At 42.2% G+C, this 13,105-nt stretch overlaps 1 protein-coding gene across 1 annotated transcript in view; it reads left to right on the forward strand.

The window, feature by feature from the left end:
• The window catches only part of LOC311001781 (glucosidase 2 subunit beta-like), a 139,155-nt gene that overhangs the window by 23,010 nt on the left and 103,040 nt on the right, over positions 1 to 13,105 (forward strand). Inside the window, exon 8 of the mRNA XM_083992938.1 lies at positions 2,223 to 2,301. Coding sequence (XP_083849064.1) covers positions 2,223 to 2,301 — 79 coding nt within the window. The remainder of the gene's footprint in view (positions 1 to 2,222; positions 2,302 to 13,105) is intronic.

A 13,105-nucleotide genomic window follows, 5' to 3' on the forward strand; every position in this document is an offset into this window, starting at 1 on the left:
CTACTAAAGATTCAGTGTGCAAACTTTCTTCCTGTGAGTTTGTGCCATCGGGAAACAAAGAATTCTCCCCCACACATCGGTCATTAAGGTAGCTTGTGGACTTCCTCACCATTATTTCATCCTCAGCCCTCCCTAGCGCCACACACAAGTGCAGCCCACTGTGCCAGCTGGCAGGAAGTTGGCAGCCCAGTGCAGGATTAACTGGTACCAGTATGCCGGCCTATAAATAGAACCTACCAACTGCTTCAGGAAATGAACCATGATGGAGCCTCCCAAAGGCCCATGAACAGGTTGTGCTTTTTATCCCCTCCCCTCTGTCCAGATTTATCAGTGCATGCGCGTGTGTGAGTGTGAGCTCCCTAATGTTCATCACTGTCTCTCTCGGTGAGACCGAGTGTAGGTGTGCATTGCAGAGCACCTGCTCCTATGATGCCATGGTGTATATGTGTATAAATGCCCTCTGTGATTGGGGCCAAAGCCACTTTTTTCTTTGCACAAGTTTTTTTTTTCTTCTCCCCTTCCAGAGCTGCTTCTCTGTGCAGCCTCACAATGCAGAGAGCCATTGTTTTTCTCCAGCACTTACCCCAAGCATTGATCCTCTGTAGTGGAACAAGCTATTCGCTTTGTATGTTTGCCGGCACTTCCACTTTTGATGGACTCCCGGGATTGATCTTGGCTATGCAGTCATTATCTCAGCTCAGCAGTGTTAGTTTAGGTGGAACCTCTGGAAGAAAGACACCAGCAGGGAAGAATGGCCGAAGAAAGGCTTTAAGTGTTCTTGGATAAGAGGTGGTGGTGTATGATTTTTGATTGTGCTGCTGCTGTGTGCAGCGTTGTGTTGTGTGGCAGTCAGAACGAGATGGGCTAAAAGGACAGAAACCTCTTCTTTTTTTTTTTTTACACGACCATCAAGACGGGAATGTTGAGCCTTTATTCTGCCCCGCCGCTCGGTATAAAGGGTTCGAACACGGAATGGGAGGGGTTGTTATTCTACCTCCATGCTGGCAGAGGAGGAGTTGGGTTGACATTGTTGTTTTTTTTTGGTACATGTCATACCTCCAGGACGCTGGAATAAATAAATAAAAAACACGCAGTATGACAACTTTGCTTGGTTTTAGAGTAGATAAGCAAAAGGCAGCATAATGACGAGTCTTGTCCACAGCAGCATTACAGGGTATTGGTAGAATAGAGATTAGAGAATCTCAGTCAGTGCAGCTGTGAAATCTAAAGACCGAGTTGACCTAAAAATGCAAATCTTCAACTTATTACTCATGTCAGGTGAAAAAGCAGGCAAGTTTCCCTGCATGGAGAAACAGAACTCGTAGTAGTATTGGTTTATTGATAAGTCCAAATAACTTTTGCACTAAATTTGATGTATTCTGAAGCCAGAAGATCATGCAGTGAGTCAAAAGGTGTAATATATATATTTCATTAGCTTCGGGTTTTCAAACTTCAAAAAAAAAAAAAAAAACCTTTAGTGCTTCTACAGCAAGTGAGGTTGAAATGTCTCGTGAGTCCTCAGGTGTTCTGGTATATGTATATGTATATGTACACGTACACTACCAACCCACCTATTGTAGATTAATACTGGACACAAAACTATGAAGGAACACATATGGAATTATTTAGTAAACATAAAACATATTCTGCTTTGTTTGAGACTTTTTCATGTTATATTTCTTGAAGTCATCTTTTGTTTGGATGACAGCTTTGCACACTCTTGACATTCTGTAGAAAACCACTCCAGTTCAGTCTTGAAGGAGTTCCCAGAGGTTTTGCCTTCACGCTGCAGTCCAACTCATCCCAAACCATCACAGAAAACCCTTTTATTTTAATGAACACTTTTGTGTTTATTACAAAATTCCATATGTTTTTTCATAGTTTTGATATCTCCAGTATGAATGAAAATACCATTGAATGAGAAGCTGTGTCCAAACCCTTGACTGGTAGTGTAGGATACCTTATGAACAGGTTGTTGGTTTGTATGCTGTAATGAAGGCCTCAATGATGGACTCACTAATTTTACATTATCTAATCCTCTACTGTGTCATAACCCATGTGAATCATTATGTGAAAATCTTATTATTGTAGGAGCAGGAAAAAACAACAACAACCTGACTGGGACATTTCTCATTGTTTCCCCTAAATGACTAAGACTAACTGAACTCACAGTATTGTCATTTGCATCTATTTTTTTTTCTTTCCTTTTTTCACCATAACAGTTTAACAGTGGATGAACTCCAAGCTAAAGTGGCACTCATCCACGATGAGGAGCGGGTTCTCTCTGAGGATGAAGCCGTGGTAAGTTGTCTTTTTTTTTTTTTTTTTTATTCCATGCGCGCAGTTTGTACTACAATGCCGGCAGGTGTAGTGAAAGGGTAACGAGGCCTTCCCTAACAAAACGATGACAAATTTCGGCAGCGACGTTGTACGCTAGATTACAGGGATGACTGTGACCTAAATTAACACCTCTTTGATGCCGTCATTAGATCAGTTAAATGCAAATGCTCTCACAGTGAAGTGCTTTATACTGAATGGTATGATTAATGTTGTGACAAAATAGAATAGCTCCCACACAATCCTCCTGAAATGTGTCCCCCCTAATGTTTCCCCCAAAGGTAAAGCAGCTATTTTTTTTCACAGTCTATTATTCCCATTGAAAGACCAAAACCAACATCCATTAGTCCATGTCTGGATCCTTTTACAACTACCTGTGTGACACTCAGCCACAAACTCATTCATCCTTTCAAAAGACATGAATCTTACAATCAAAATAGGTCACATATATAAAGTTTCTTTTTTTTCTTAAAAGGGTTAAAGGGATAGTTCACCCCAAATTGAAATTTCTCATTATCTACTCACCCTCATGTCGACTAAGGGCTGGGAGAAGTTTCAGAGTCCTCCGTGCCTTCTCTGAGTTACGGCGGGGCTCCGTGCAGCACTGCATGTCCATATGACGGTAGCGATCGGAGCTCACTTTTCTTCGTCCAAAAAGACACACCAAAAAACATACAAGTACCTCCATAGTGCTCGTCTGTAATGTCCCTCTTGTATTGAAGCCCCAACATGAGAAATTGTTCAGAAAAAAATTAAATAAGTATATGTTTTAAGCTTGTTTGTAGCGGAAGCTCCCAGCACTGCTCTTCCTGGTCCGTCCAAATCTCGCGCGATTTGCATTGACACCCAGTTCACGGCTCTGCAAATCGCGCAAGATTCCGGCAGAGCAACACTGGGAGCCTCCCCTACAAACAAGCTTAAAACATAATTAATTTTTTTCGGAACAATTCCTGTTGTTGTTTTGGTGTGTCTTTTTGGACGAAGAAAATTGAGCTCCGTTCACAACCGTCATATGGACATGCAGCGCTGCACGGAGCCCCGCTGTAACTCAGAGAAGGCACGGAGGACTCTGAAAATTCTCCCAGCCCTTAGTCAACAAGAGGGTGAGAAGATAATGAGTGAAATTAGAATTTTGGGTGAACTATCCCTTTAAGTTTTCTTTTTTTTTTTTTCCACAAAAAGCCGTCATTTGGGACTATTTTCAGTAGTGGATTAATACACATTTGGTACATTAGTGAGTATTTATATTTATAAGTGTTATTGAAAATCACACCATGATTCATGCGTACATCACATACTCATATGCACATTAAGTATACTTAATAGAACCTGGCTAATATTAGCCGCATAGCTGACACACTCCACCTGTATACATCCACCTACCTCTTAGCCTGCTCTGTGTTTTGTATCCTTGTCGGAGTGCTTGTCTTGCCTGTGTTGGCTGTTTTCACCACTCACACAACAGGGTCCCTTCCATATTCATTTGAATTCCGAACAAGGACGAACACAGTTTCCCCCAACAGTGATTTTTCTTTTTTCTGTTCTTCCCTCAAGCTGCAGAGTGTGAGAATGTGGCTGTCTTGTTCACTTTAAACTTGTTGAGCCTCCCTCTAACCAGGCAGCAGATATCAAAATCACTGGCTGTAAACAAAATGGCTAGAGCTCAATTTTTTTCTCTACCCCCCTCTCCCATGTTTCTTTTTCTACAATAAACGGCGATTGGTATGCGCAATCACACTTGCGCGTGCACACAAAAACCTCAAAACAAACATACAAAAAAAAATGCTTCTTCGTTCTCCTGGTGCAGGGCAGGAAAAGTTCAGAGACGTTTCCACAAATGAAGTTTTCTGCGTTATGTGTGGAGCCAAGCAGAAATGTCCTCCTCTCTGTTAAGGGGTGACGGTGTGTATTTTGCATGGGTTTCCTAATTTTAGCTCCTGTGAAATGTCCAACTCGAGAAATAGTTTTGGAGGTTGTGGTCGGGCGTTTGGTGTGAAACGAAAAAAAAAACAAACAGAAAAAAGAAACCCACAACCGAGCAGCACCAGAGCTGTAACCGACATGAAAGGGACGAGAGAAATCAGCGCTCGTTTGTTATTTCTGCTGTCGAACGGGGAGGCAGTCCTAATGAATTCAACTGCATCTGAAGAGGATGAATTGATATGAATATGCATGAATATGAAAATTTGTACTTAACTGCTACCACAACAAACGGTGATCAAGCCGGGCAAATTAAACAGGGCGCCATTGACAGTAGTTAACAGGCAATTTACATTAGAACTGACAAGCGGCCCCGTGTTAGCACCTTAATCAAGGTCCAAGGGCAGCAACAGTTGTACCATATAATTCTGTGTATTGGGACAGATTTGGATAAGTGATTTTTGCTTCCTAACAGCCTATTAATTCTTTTGTTATCGCCTACTTAGTGTTTCTATTATGCAAATACATTCTCAGGTATTTCCTGACAATTTTGACATTTGGCGCTTTAGTCACTCTGTAGCCAGTCCATACCCCAGATATGTGTAGATCCTTCCAGGTTGATGAATAAATAACACAGTACTTGAAATTACTTTACAACACCGCAGTTTTCTTTTGTGTTTATGTGGGCAGAAAGGGAAAGAGAGAGTTATTTCCCCCAACTGTGGTCAGACCTTGATTACTTTTGTTTCGTCACATGAATAATGCCAAATATATATATATATATTTACACGCTTATTGAATATTTGTCACTTTCACACCTTTTTATGAGTTTTCCCCCTCGTCTTTTCCCTTTTTCTCTTAAGAAGCTTTGGCCTCCACAGAAAATTCAGTTTCCACTTCAGCGGCCCAGATAATTCAAGAACAGAGAGGATTTTCAGGAGAACAATTTGATGATCAAAGGAGGCACTCCACTCGGGAGGGGGAAAAGGGATGTTCTGAAGTGGCGCTAACTCTGTATTCTATCATTATGTTATAGCCCTCCATATCCCGTAGAAACCACCGTTAATGTCGAGTCAAGTTCGCTCACATTTAGAAGGTAATCACAGCCGCCCGGGAAGAATGTCTTGTCACTGCCCCCAAAAAAATGGCGCCATACTCGTCCAGCCGTCTCACCTTAAACACAGCGCCCACCTGAACACATATCATTTCAATACCCAAACTGAAACATTTTCACTAAATCAGCATCTTTGCAACGAGCGCACTGTCCTCCCTCTTGGCATTAACCATAGGAAAATACATTCTCAGAAGCACCCATGTGTGACCGAGCTCAGACTGTAGCTATGAATAGGGGAAATTGCCTTCTCTCAAGAAATATGCATTAGTGCAGAGGTGAATTTCACTTATCCATCTACTACCCACCCACCCACCCAACCTCCCTTCAAAGCCCCTTACTCAGTCTTGCAGAAACGACGAGACTGAGCATGGAATATGTGTTTTTCTTTTTTTTCCCCCTATTCCTCTTCAACAACAGGATGCAAGAAATCCCCCTGATTAAAAAAAAAAGGCCACCTTTGCTATTCAAGTACCTATTGGCGTTGATAAGAAGAGAGCAAAGTTGGAAGAATTTCACTTTTTAAAAGCGTGTAGATGAAAAACACTGCCGTTGAGCTGTCTCCCCCCTTTTTCAGTGCGTTAAACGCAGCGTTGACCTGCACACATATCACCGTCGCAATACCCAAACCGAAACATTTGCATTTAATCAGCATCCGGCAAAGAGCGGCCTCTCCTCTCTCTTGGCATTAGCCATAGGACAATACATTCTCAGAAGCACTGATGTGTGACCAAGCTCGGACTGTCGCGATGAACAGAGCTGCAGGAAATTGCCTTCTCTCAAGAAATAGGCATTTGTGCAGAGGTGAATTTCACTTATCTATCTACTACCCACCCATCTTCCTTCAAAGCCCCTTACCCAGTCTACCAGAAAGGGAGAGAGCCCGGGCACAGAATGTGTTTTTCTTTCTCTTCTCAAACAGGAGAATGCAAAAGTGGAAGAGCCAAGAATGCAAGAGAAACCCTTTGCCGTTAAAGCGCCTCTTGGTGTCGATAAGAAGAGCAAAGTTTGGGGGAATTTACACTTTTTCAAAAGTGTCTTGATGAAAAACATTACTGCAGGTGTGTTGAAGATTGGGAATTCCCAAGAACAGCTTGCTAGTGGGTATGGAAATGGTGCTTGTTTCACACTTTAATAGTATTGGCTATACCCCAGGGATTCCTATATAGAATAGAAGAGCTGACATTAGTTGGTAACAAGGCTGAAAGGATGGCAGTGTAGCTACTGTAGTGTAGTTGGAAGGTAGTGGTGCATGGACAAAGGGAAAAACAGAACCTTAAGGATCTCATTATAATGAACTCTTCGGCATCCTATAACTGACTTCAGGAAACCCAGTAATGTTCGAGCACTGGGAGATTCCTGTATCCAGCTAGACCCTGTTTGACAGAAAACCACATTTTTTTACAACCATGTTTTACAAGTTTATGATTCTTACCAAAGAAAATCTCACCTCTATGTAGCAGCTGTTCTGGAGCTTTTGACCATATTGCATGATCTTCACCAGCAGATGAAGTATTTTCCAATTGTAAAGGAATTGGAGACGTTGTCAGCTGGCGTCTCCAGGTCAGTGTAAACTTTTTCATATGAATTAGTCCCAAAAACTTGTCACTTGTCGGTTGACAGTGTTACAATAACAAATTTGAAATGAGCATTTTGAGTAATTTATCAATCAAAAACACAAAACATTTGACAGGGTTGGACTTAGCTAGTGTGAGGATTTGTTCTCTCTGTGTTTTATGTCTCCGTAAATTGTATATCTTTGAGTTTGGTTGCTGTTAGGATAAAACAAGTCATTTTAATACTTTCTGACAATTGAAATGTAATAAAAAGACGACAGACTGAACTAGTGATAGGGAAAATAACTGAAAATAAATGACTTGCAGCTCCGTACAAAGTTATGTTTAAATAGTTTTTCTCATTTATCGCATTCAAACTTATTTCTTAAAAACATTTTATGGGAACAAATAAAAAAGATGAATAAATAGTGTAGTTTACACTCGTATATCAAACAGGTAGGAACCCGTCTCCGTGCTGTTGACCCGTTCCTGACATTTTTCTATGACACGATCCCCATAGAGCCGAGCCTAAAAGCTCCTCTTACAACAAGCCGGCCTGATATGACTTCCCCTCTCTATCTTTTTCCAACTTCAATGAGCTCTCTCGGTGTTCACAACATCCACTGCTACACAAAAACACCCGATGCCCAGCGCTGCCCTCCCACTCCCTAGTCCCGACCGGCCAAGGTCACCCACTCGGCTGGGCTCTTCACACCATCTGTTTGAGCTGGTTGACATTTGGCCCTGGCCAATGCTGAAATCTCACTTCAGGAAAGGGGGGAGGTGAGGGAGGGAGGGTGGTGTATTTGCATTCTGTTTATGAATGTATGTCAAAAGGTTGGATTCCAGCTATTTTGTATCTCAATGGCAAGAAATAACATGTTGATGTTAGTGCAAGATATTAGAGAAAGGAGACACAGAGCGATGCTTAGGGGAATCAGTGTGTAGGCTTTTAAAGTGCTGTGCTGTAAACACTATAATAGCTTCTGGCTTTTGATACACTACTGCTGCATTCAAACCAAAAAGGAATAAAGTCCAGATATGACACTGACTGCCATTGTTGCACATTTAATCAATACAAGAGACAATAAGGTTATACTTCAAATCACTGCCATGACAATAGGTGGTGGTGGTGGTGGGGGGCAGGCAGGCTTTACAGCACATCTTTACTGGTTGATGTCTTGCGAGCCTCCAGAAGGGGGCAGCAGGCCTCTAAGTTGAATGCCAGCTAATGGAAAAATGGAAAGTCACATTCACAGGTCATTTAATCTCTTTGTTTTGTCATGGGCTGGGCCTCTGGTGCGGTTTTCCTGCCTTCACTCTCTCCCTCTCTCTCTCTCTCTCTCAAAAAAAAAAAAGAGACAGAGAGAGGGAGAGATATCCCTCCTGCTCAGAAATGAACAGTTCTCATCTGCTGCCAAGAATTTCCTTTTTCATGCATTTGTTGGGAGGTTTCGTAAGCTCGCAGTTATTCTAGGATTTAATGCGTGTGTTCTGGGGACATTTTTGATGGCTGCGTGTTACTATAAGAGCATGGTTTTTTTTCTTTTTTTCTTTTTTAAACTGTATTTAACTTTCTGAAATGTCTTACTTTGGAACAATGTCACAGAGTAACCTAGAAGTTTTCTATCTGCAGACCTAAGCTGTACTTAGGAATCCAGTCTTACTTAACTGACTGTAGGGATGTAGGCCATGATGTTTCTTTATAGCTTATGCGCATGCAGGTTTGCCATTCCACACTTGTATTTGGTTGTGGATTATATCGCTTTTAAGGTAAAGCATGCACAGCTTGCACCTCACTAACTTAGATGTTGTAATGAGTTACGTGCAACCGATAGTAAACACTATACCAGCCGTATGCAGGTTTTTTTTTGCATATCTGTTTCCAATGAGATTATACTTGTGAGTTAAAAGGCTGCTGGGTATATGGGGCTTGTTGGACCCTCCCCACCCCCCAATTCATCACCTCCCATCACACGCGTCATGTTTTTGCTTCCCAGCTGGAGTGCTTTCAAGTTATATAATCCGAAATGACAGGCTGAAACCAGAGGTGGAGTGATATGCGGTTTGTAGAGCTGTGCTAGAGAAAACTGACCTGGTAAAAAAAAGAAAAGAAAAAAAAAACGCGGTAATGTGTCATGTTCTTTTGAGATAAGAGGACATTGAGGGGAGGTGGAGAAAGGGAGGGGGGGGCAACGAATGATCTGGGTGGTAACAGCGAAAGACTTTCTACTTGTTTCAGCCTGCGCACCTGACACTCCTCAGTCTCTCGCCTTGCCCTCTCCCTCGCTGCACCTCAGATATTCTCCGCGCTCGTCTTTTGTTATGTAACCGTCGAGATTGGATGCGCTTGAGGTCGCGCGGGTGGCACAGGTAATGGAACCAGTGGGAGGTCAAAGGCAAGAGAGGGAAGGAGCAAAGTGAAGAGGCATCGTTTTGTGCTGCTCCAACAAGTCCTGACAGAGGTGTCTTACATCGAGAGCCGTCCTATTGATCCGTCGGCATGACTGTCTGTTCATACAAAGCATATACAATATATTTTACTTTTTATTTATCAACATTTTCATGATAAAAAAAAAAATACTGGAAAATATAGAGAATAAAAAAAGCAACAAATAACGTGTTGCGCATAAATATTCATCCCCCAGTGTCAGATATATATATAAAGTTGAATCACACAGCTTCTATCACTTTGACTTCATCGCTGAAAGTTCTGTCTTACAAGCTGTACTGACACAAAAGCCTTAAAGCAAGCTTAAGGCAATCATTTGTATTCTTATCAGCTTTAACCACTTGACAAATACTATTGATGTTGCACCCGTGTAACTGCAGCTCCTGAGAACATGGTACACACTGTACAATGGGACAATCCATGCTGGCGCCTCCCAAGCGAACGCATTGATCAGCGATCTCGCACTGTATCAGAGGAACAGAAGGCATGTTGTATAGCGAGGGAGGCAGTCTCTGAATACCGCCCTTAACATTTCAGGAACATTTTATTCTCAAGTTTTTGCCAGTGTCTGAAAGTGTCAAGGTTGGACGGGGACAGGATAGAGGTCCCAGATTTAAGTAGAACACAAAACCAGTGCAAGCAGATCAAAGATTTAACAAAGAAAAACACAGATGTATCGCTAAGATGGAATACGAAGTCCATAAATCAAGGCCAAATGCTCAGTGACATCAAAAAACGAAGGGCAATAAGGGAAACGGAGGCACAAGGTGACGTTAGAATAACAGCGGATGAATTGTCAGAGATGGAGGGAAGGACACAGACTTGAACACAAAGGAGAGGCGAGGTTAATTAAACATAGGTGAAAATATGAGGATGGGGCAGACTCTTACAGAAGCAGGAAAGCAGAAAAAGAGCAGAGTAAGTTATTTCAAAATAAAAACAGGAAATGACCTCAGGTTTAAACAAAGTCAGACCGTAATGGAAAATAGATGACCCTGGCTTGTCTTGTCGCTTTGTAACAGCTAGTTGTTGCCATCTATTATCTGCCTTGAATACGTTGTACTGATATGTTGACACAAAGATAGCGACTATAACCACCATGTGGCTAGAAACCACAATGTGTAGGCAGAAAAAAACCTTAGTATATGCACAGGTAGTCTTCTGGATTAGCCATTGTAGCTAACTGCCAAGGCACCTCTGACACACAAACAGTTCAGCCACTATTAAGTGATCCAGACTGAAAACACTGGAATTTTCACTGGTTTCCCAAACTTGATGAATACTACAATATTTAAAATGTGTACTAAATCATCACATAATCAAAGCTGGAATTCAACACAATTAACTGTATTTCACCCCAGGGACTTGGCGAATAAAAGACACTGTTGAAATATTCGCCGGTGAATATTTTGCCATTCATACCGGTGGCGACGCAAATATAGGACAGACACAACAGTTATAAACCAAAGTTTGTGTCCGGTGGTTCTTTGCCTATGTCGGGCCTTAAAAATGTACAACTAGGGATGCAAATTATCGAGTAATTCATTAATCGATAGTTGATAGACCTTATCGATCGATGATCGATTAATTGATAAGCGGCGATTTTCCTGAGAACCTAAATTTTAGGGGAAAATTTAAGATCAACATTCCTTATGGACTTACACTAGTATTTGTTAGTTTATTTTAAGAGCACAGCACAATGAAAATGTTTAAGTAGCACGTTATTGGGACATAGAGCTCTGAGGTTGAAGTCCTATCATAATGAGATGAGATGAGAGACACCGCTGCGTTTCCATTACAGATTTTTGCAAAATAAAAGCGATATTTCTGAAACTTCGAAAAAGTGCAATTGCCATTTGCGGGTGTTTCCATTGAAAGATATTTTGCTAATGAGCCGTAATGCGTCTTGCGTTTCTATGGTGACGGCACAGCAATCTCAGCTGCCGACAGCTGTTGCTGTTATTGTTTTTAACATTGACAAAAACAGCGCTTGATTGCTGAAAGGCAAAGCCCGTGTGGCGCTGGCAGCGGCCACAGATAAGGACGCACTCACACTAGGGCCAGTTGTTCTGTACCGCGCTGAAGCTCTAATGCCCCCTCCTCTGTCCCTCGCTGGCCCACACTCACACCACCTCCAACCCAAGCTGCTCAAGCACGGTTTCCTCCGTTGATACAGAGGGACTATTTGTTTACCAACACGGCGGATGTGCGCTTTAACCTGACTGCAGAAAGAACGGAGCCTTTTAACACCAGCGGTGATGAGGCGCTGACAACAATATAGGTGGTTGTGTCCACACACCCGTACAGGTTTATGTGACGACATGTCGGCGCAGGAGGGAATGGGAGTGTGGATGCGAGCCAGTCTCCTTCAACCATGCACGGAAAAGGGGAATGATAGGAAAGGGTTTTCTAATTTAATGAGAAACAATGCCCAGGTCAGCAATGCATGACAATAAATATGTGGTTCATTTGTCCCCTCAAGTTACATAAACCAACACAGCGTGGACACACGCGCTGTTCTCCGCGGCTCCGCAACGAGCGCTTTTTTTTTCTTTTTCTTTTTTTTTAAAAATTAAGCTCCGGTAGCGACCGGCTAAACTACGGAAGGATACTGTAAACCAGCGCGGATCCGGTGTGTTTATCAAAGCTTGGTGCCGTGCTGAGGCACCGTGGGTTTGAGCTGCGTTCAGGCTGCATTACAACTCCTCAGGCAGCTCCGTGTCGGCGGCTTTTTGACTCGTTACTCACTGGTCGTCTGTGTGTTAGCGATGGTACAGCCTGAGTCCCGTAAAGCTACAACAGGTGTTGTTGTCTCTTTTCACCTCCTCTCCCTCTCTCCCTTGAGTGCTGCAGTGCGCTGCGCTGCACACGTTTACACAGAGATCCGCTACATTATGTCAGCTTTGCTTGTTTACATTTCACAGTAAAACTCCCATTGAAAAGGAACGATTAATTGCAAGTAATTTAATTTAATCGATTAAATTCTTATCGACAATTAATCGATAGTCGATTAATTGTTTGCATCCCTATGTACAACGTGTACAACAACACCTGTTTGTTTGTGTTAGCCAAACCTGCTATGCCACTGTCGTCTTGTTACCAACTGTACTACCTCCAAAAGCAACTCACTATCTGATCACTGTCCTGACAACTGAGTTGTTTGGCGATGTTGCAACACATTGTCCTTCATTTCGTCGTCTTTGAAATATTTGTGTTCACATGTTGACACCGGTTGTTGACATTGTTGCCACGGTGTTGTGTACTGTAGGGTTGTGACAGCTCCTTAATGCTACATGATTTGTTGATGCGTTTAGTCGCTGGACAAAAGCTGAGATTCAATGAGTAGATAAAATTATTTTCTGGTCCCGTTTGAATTGTGTTATGGATTTTGTTTGTGATATTTAAAGATAATTTTTCACAATTTAGCACAAAGAATTTTGATAATGTTAGGTTTTGTGTGAGCCCACTTTGTGAACTACAGCTCTTTGCTGCTCTTGACGCAAATGATATACATCACCACCCGCACTTGAACTTTGCCACAGACATGGCCATCTCTCCACTTCACCGCCTTTTTCCAAGGGCGGGATAAGAGCATAGAAAATCATTATAAGTTGGGGCATGTGGAGAGTTGAATCGGTGTAAATTGAGAAGGAAGGGAGGGAAAGGATGATGACGTGACGTCACATACGCGACATAACATGTCGTCTTTCTCATTGTGGTTTCTCAACA

Source organism: Trachurus trachurus, assembly GCF_905171665.1.
Source record: "Trachurus trachurus genome assembly, chromosome: 18".
Lineage (NCBI taxonomy): Eukaryota > Metazoa > Chordata > Actinopteri > Carangiformes > Carangidae > Trachurus > Trachurus trachurus.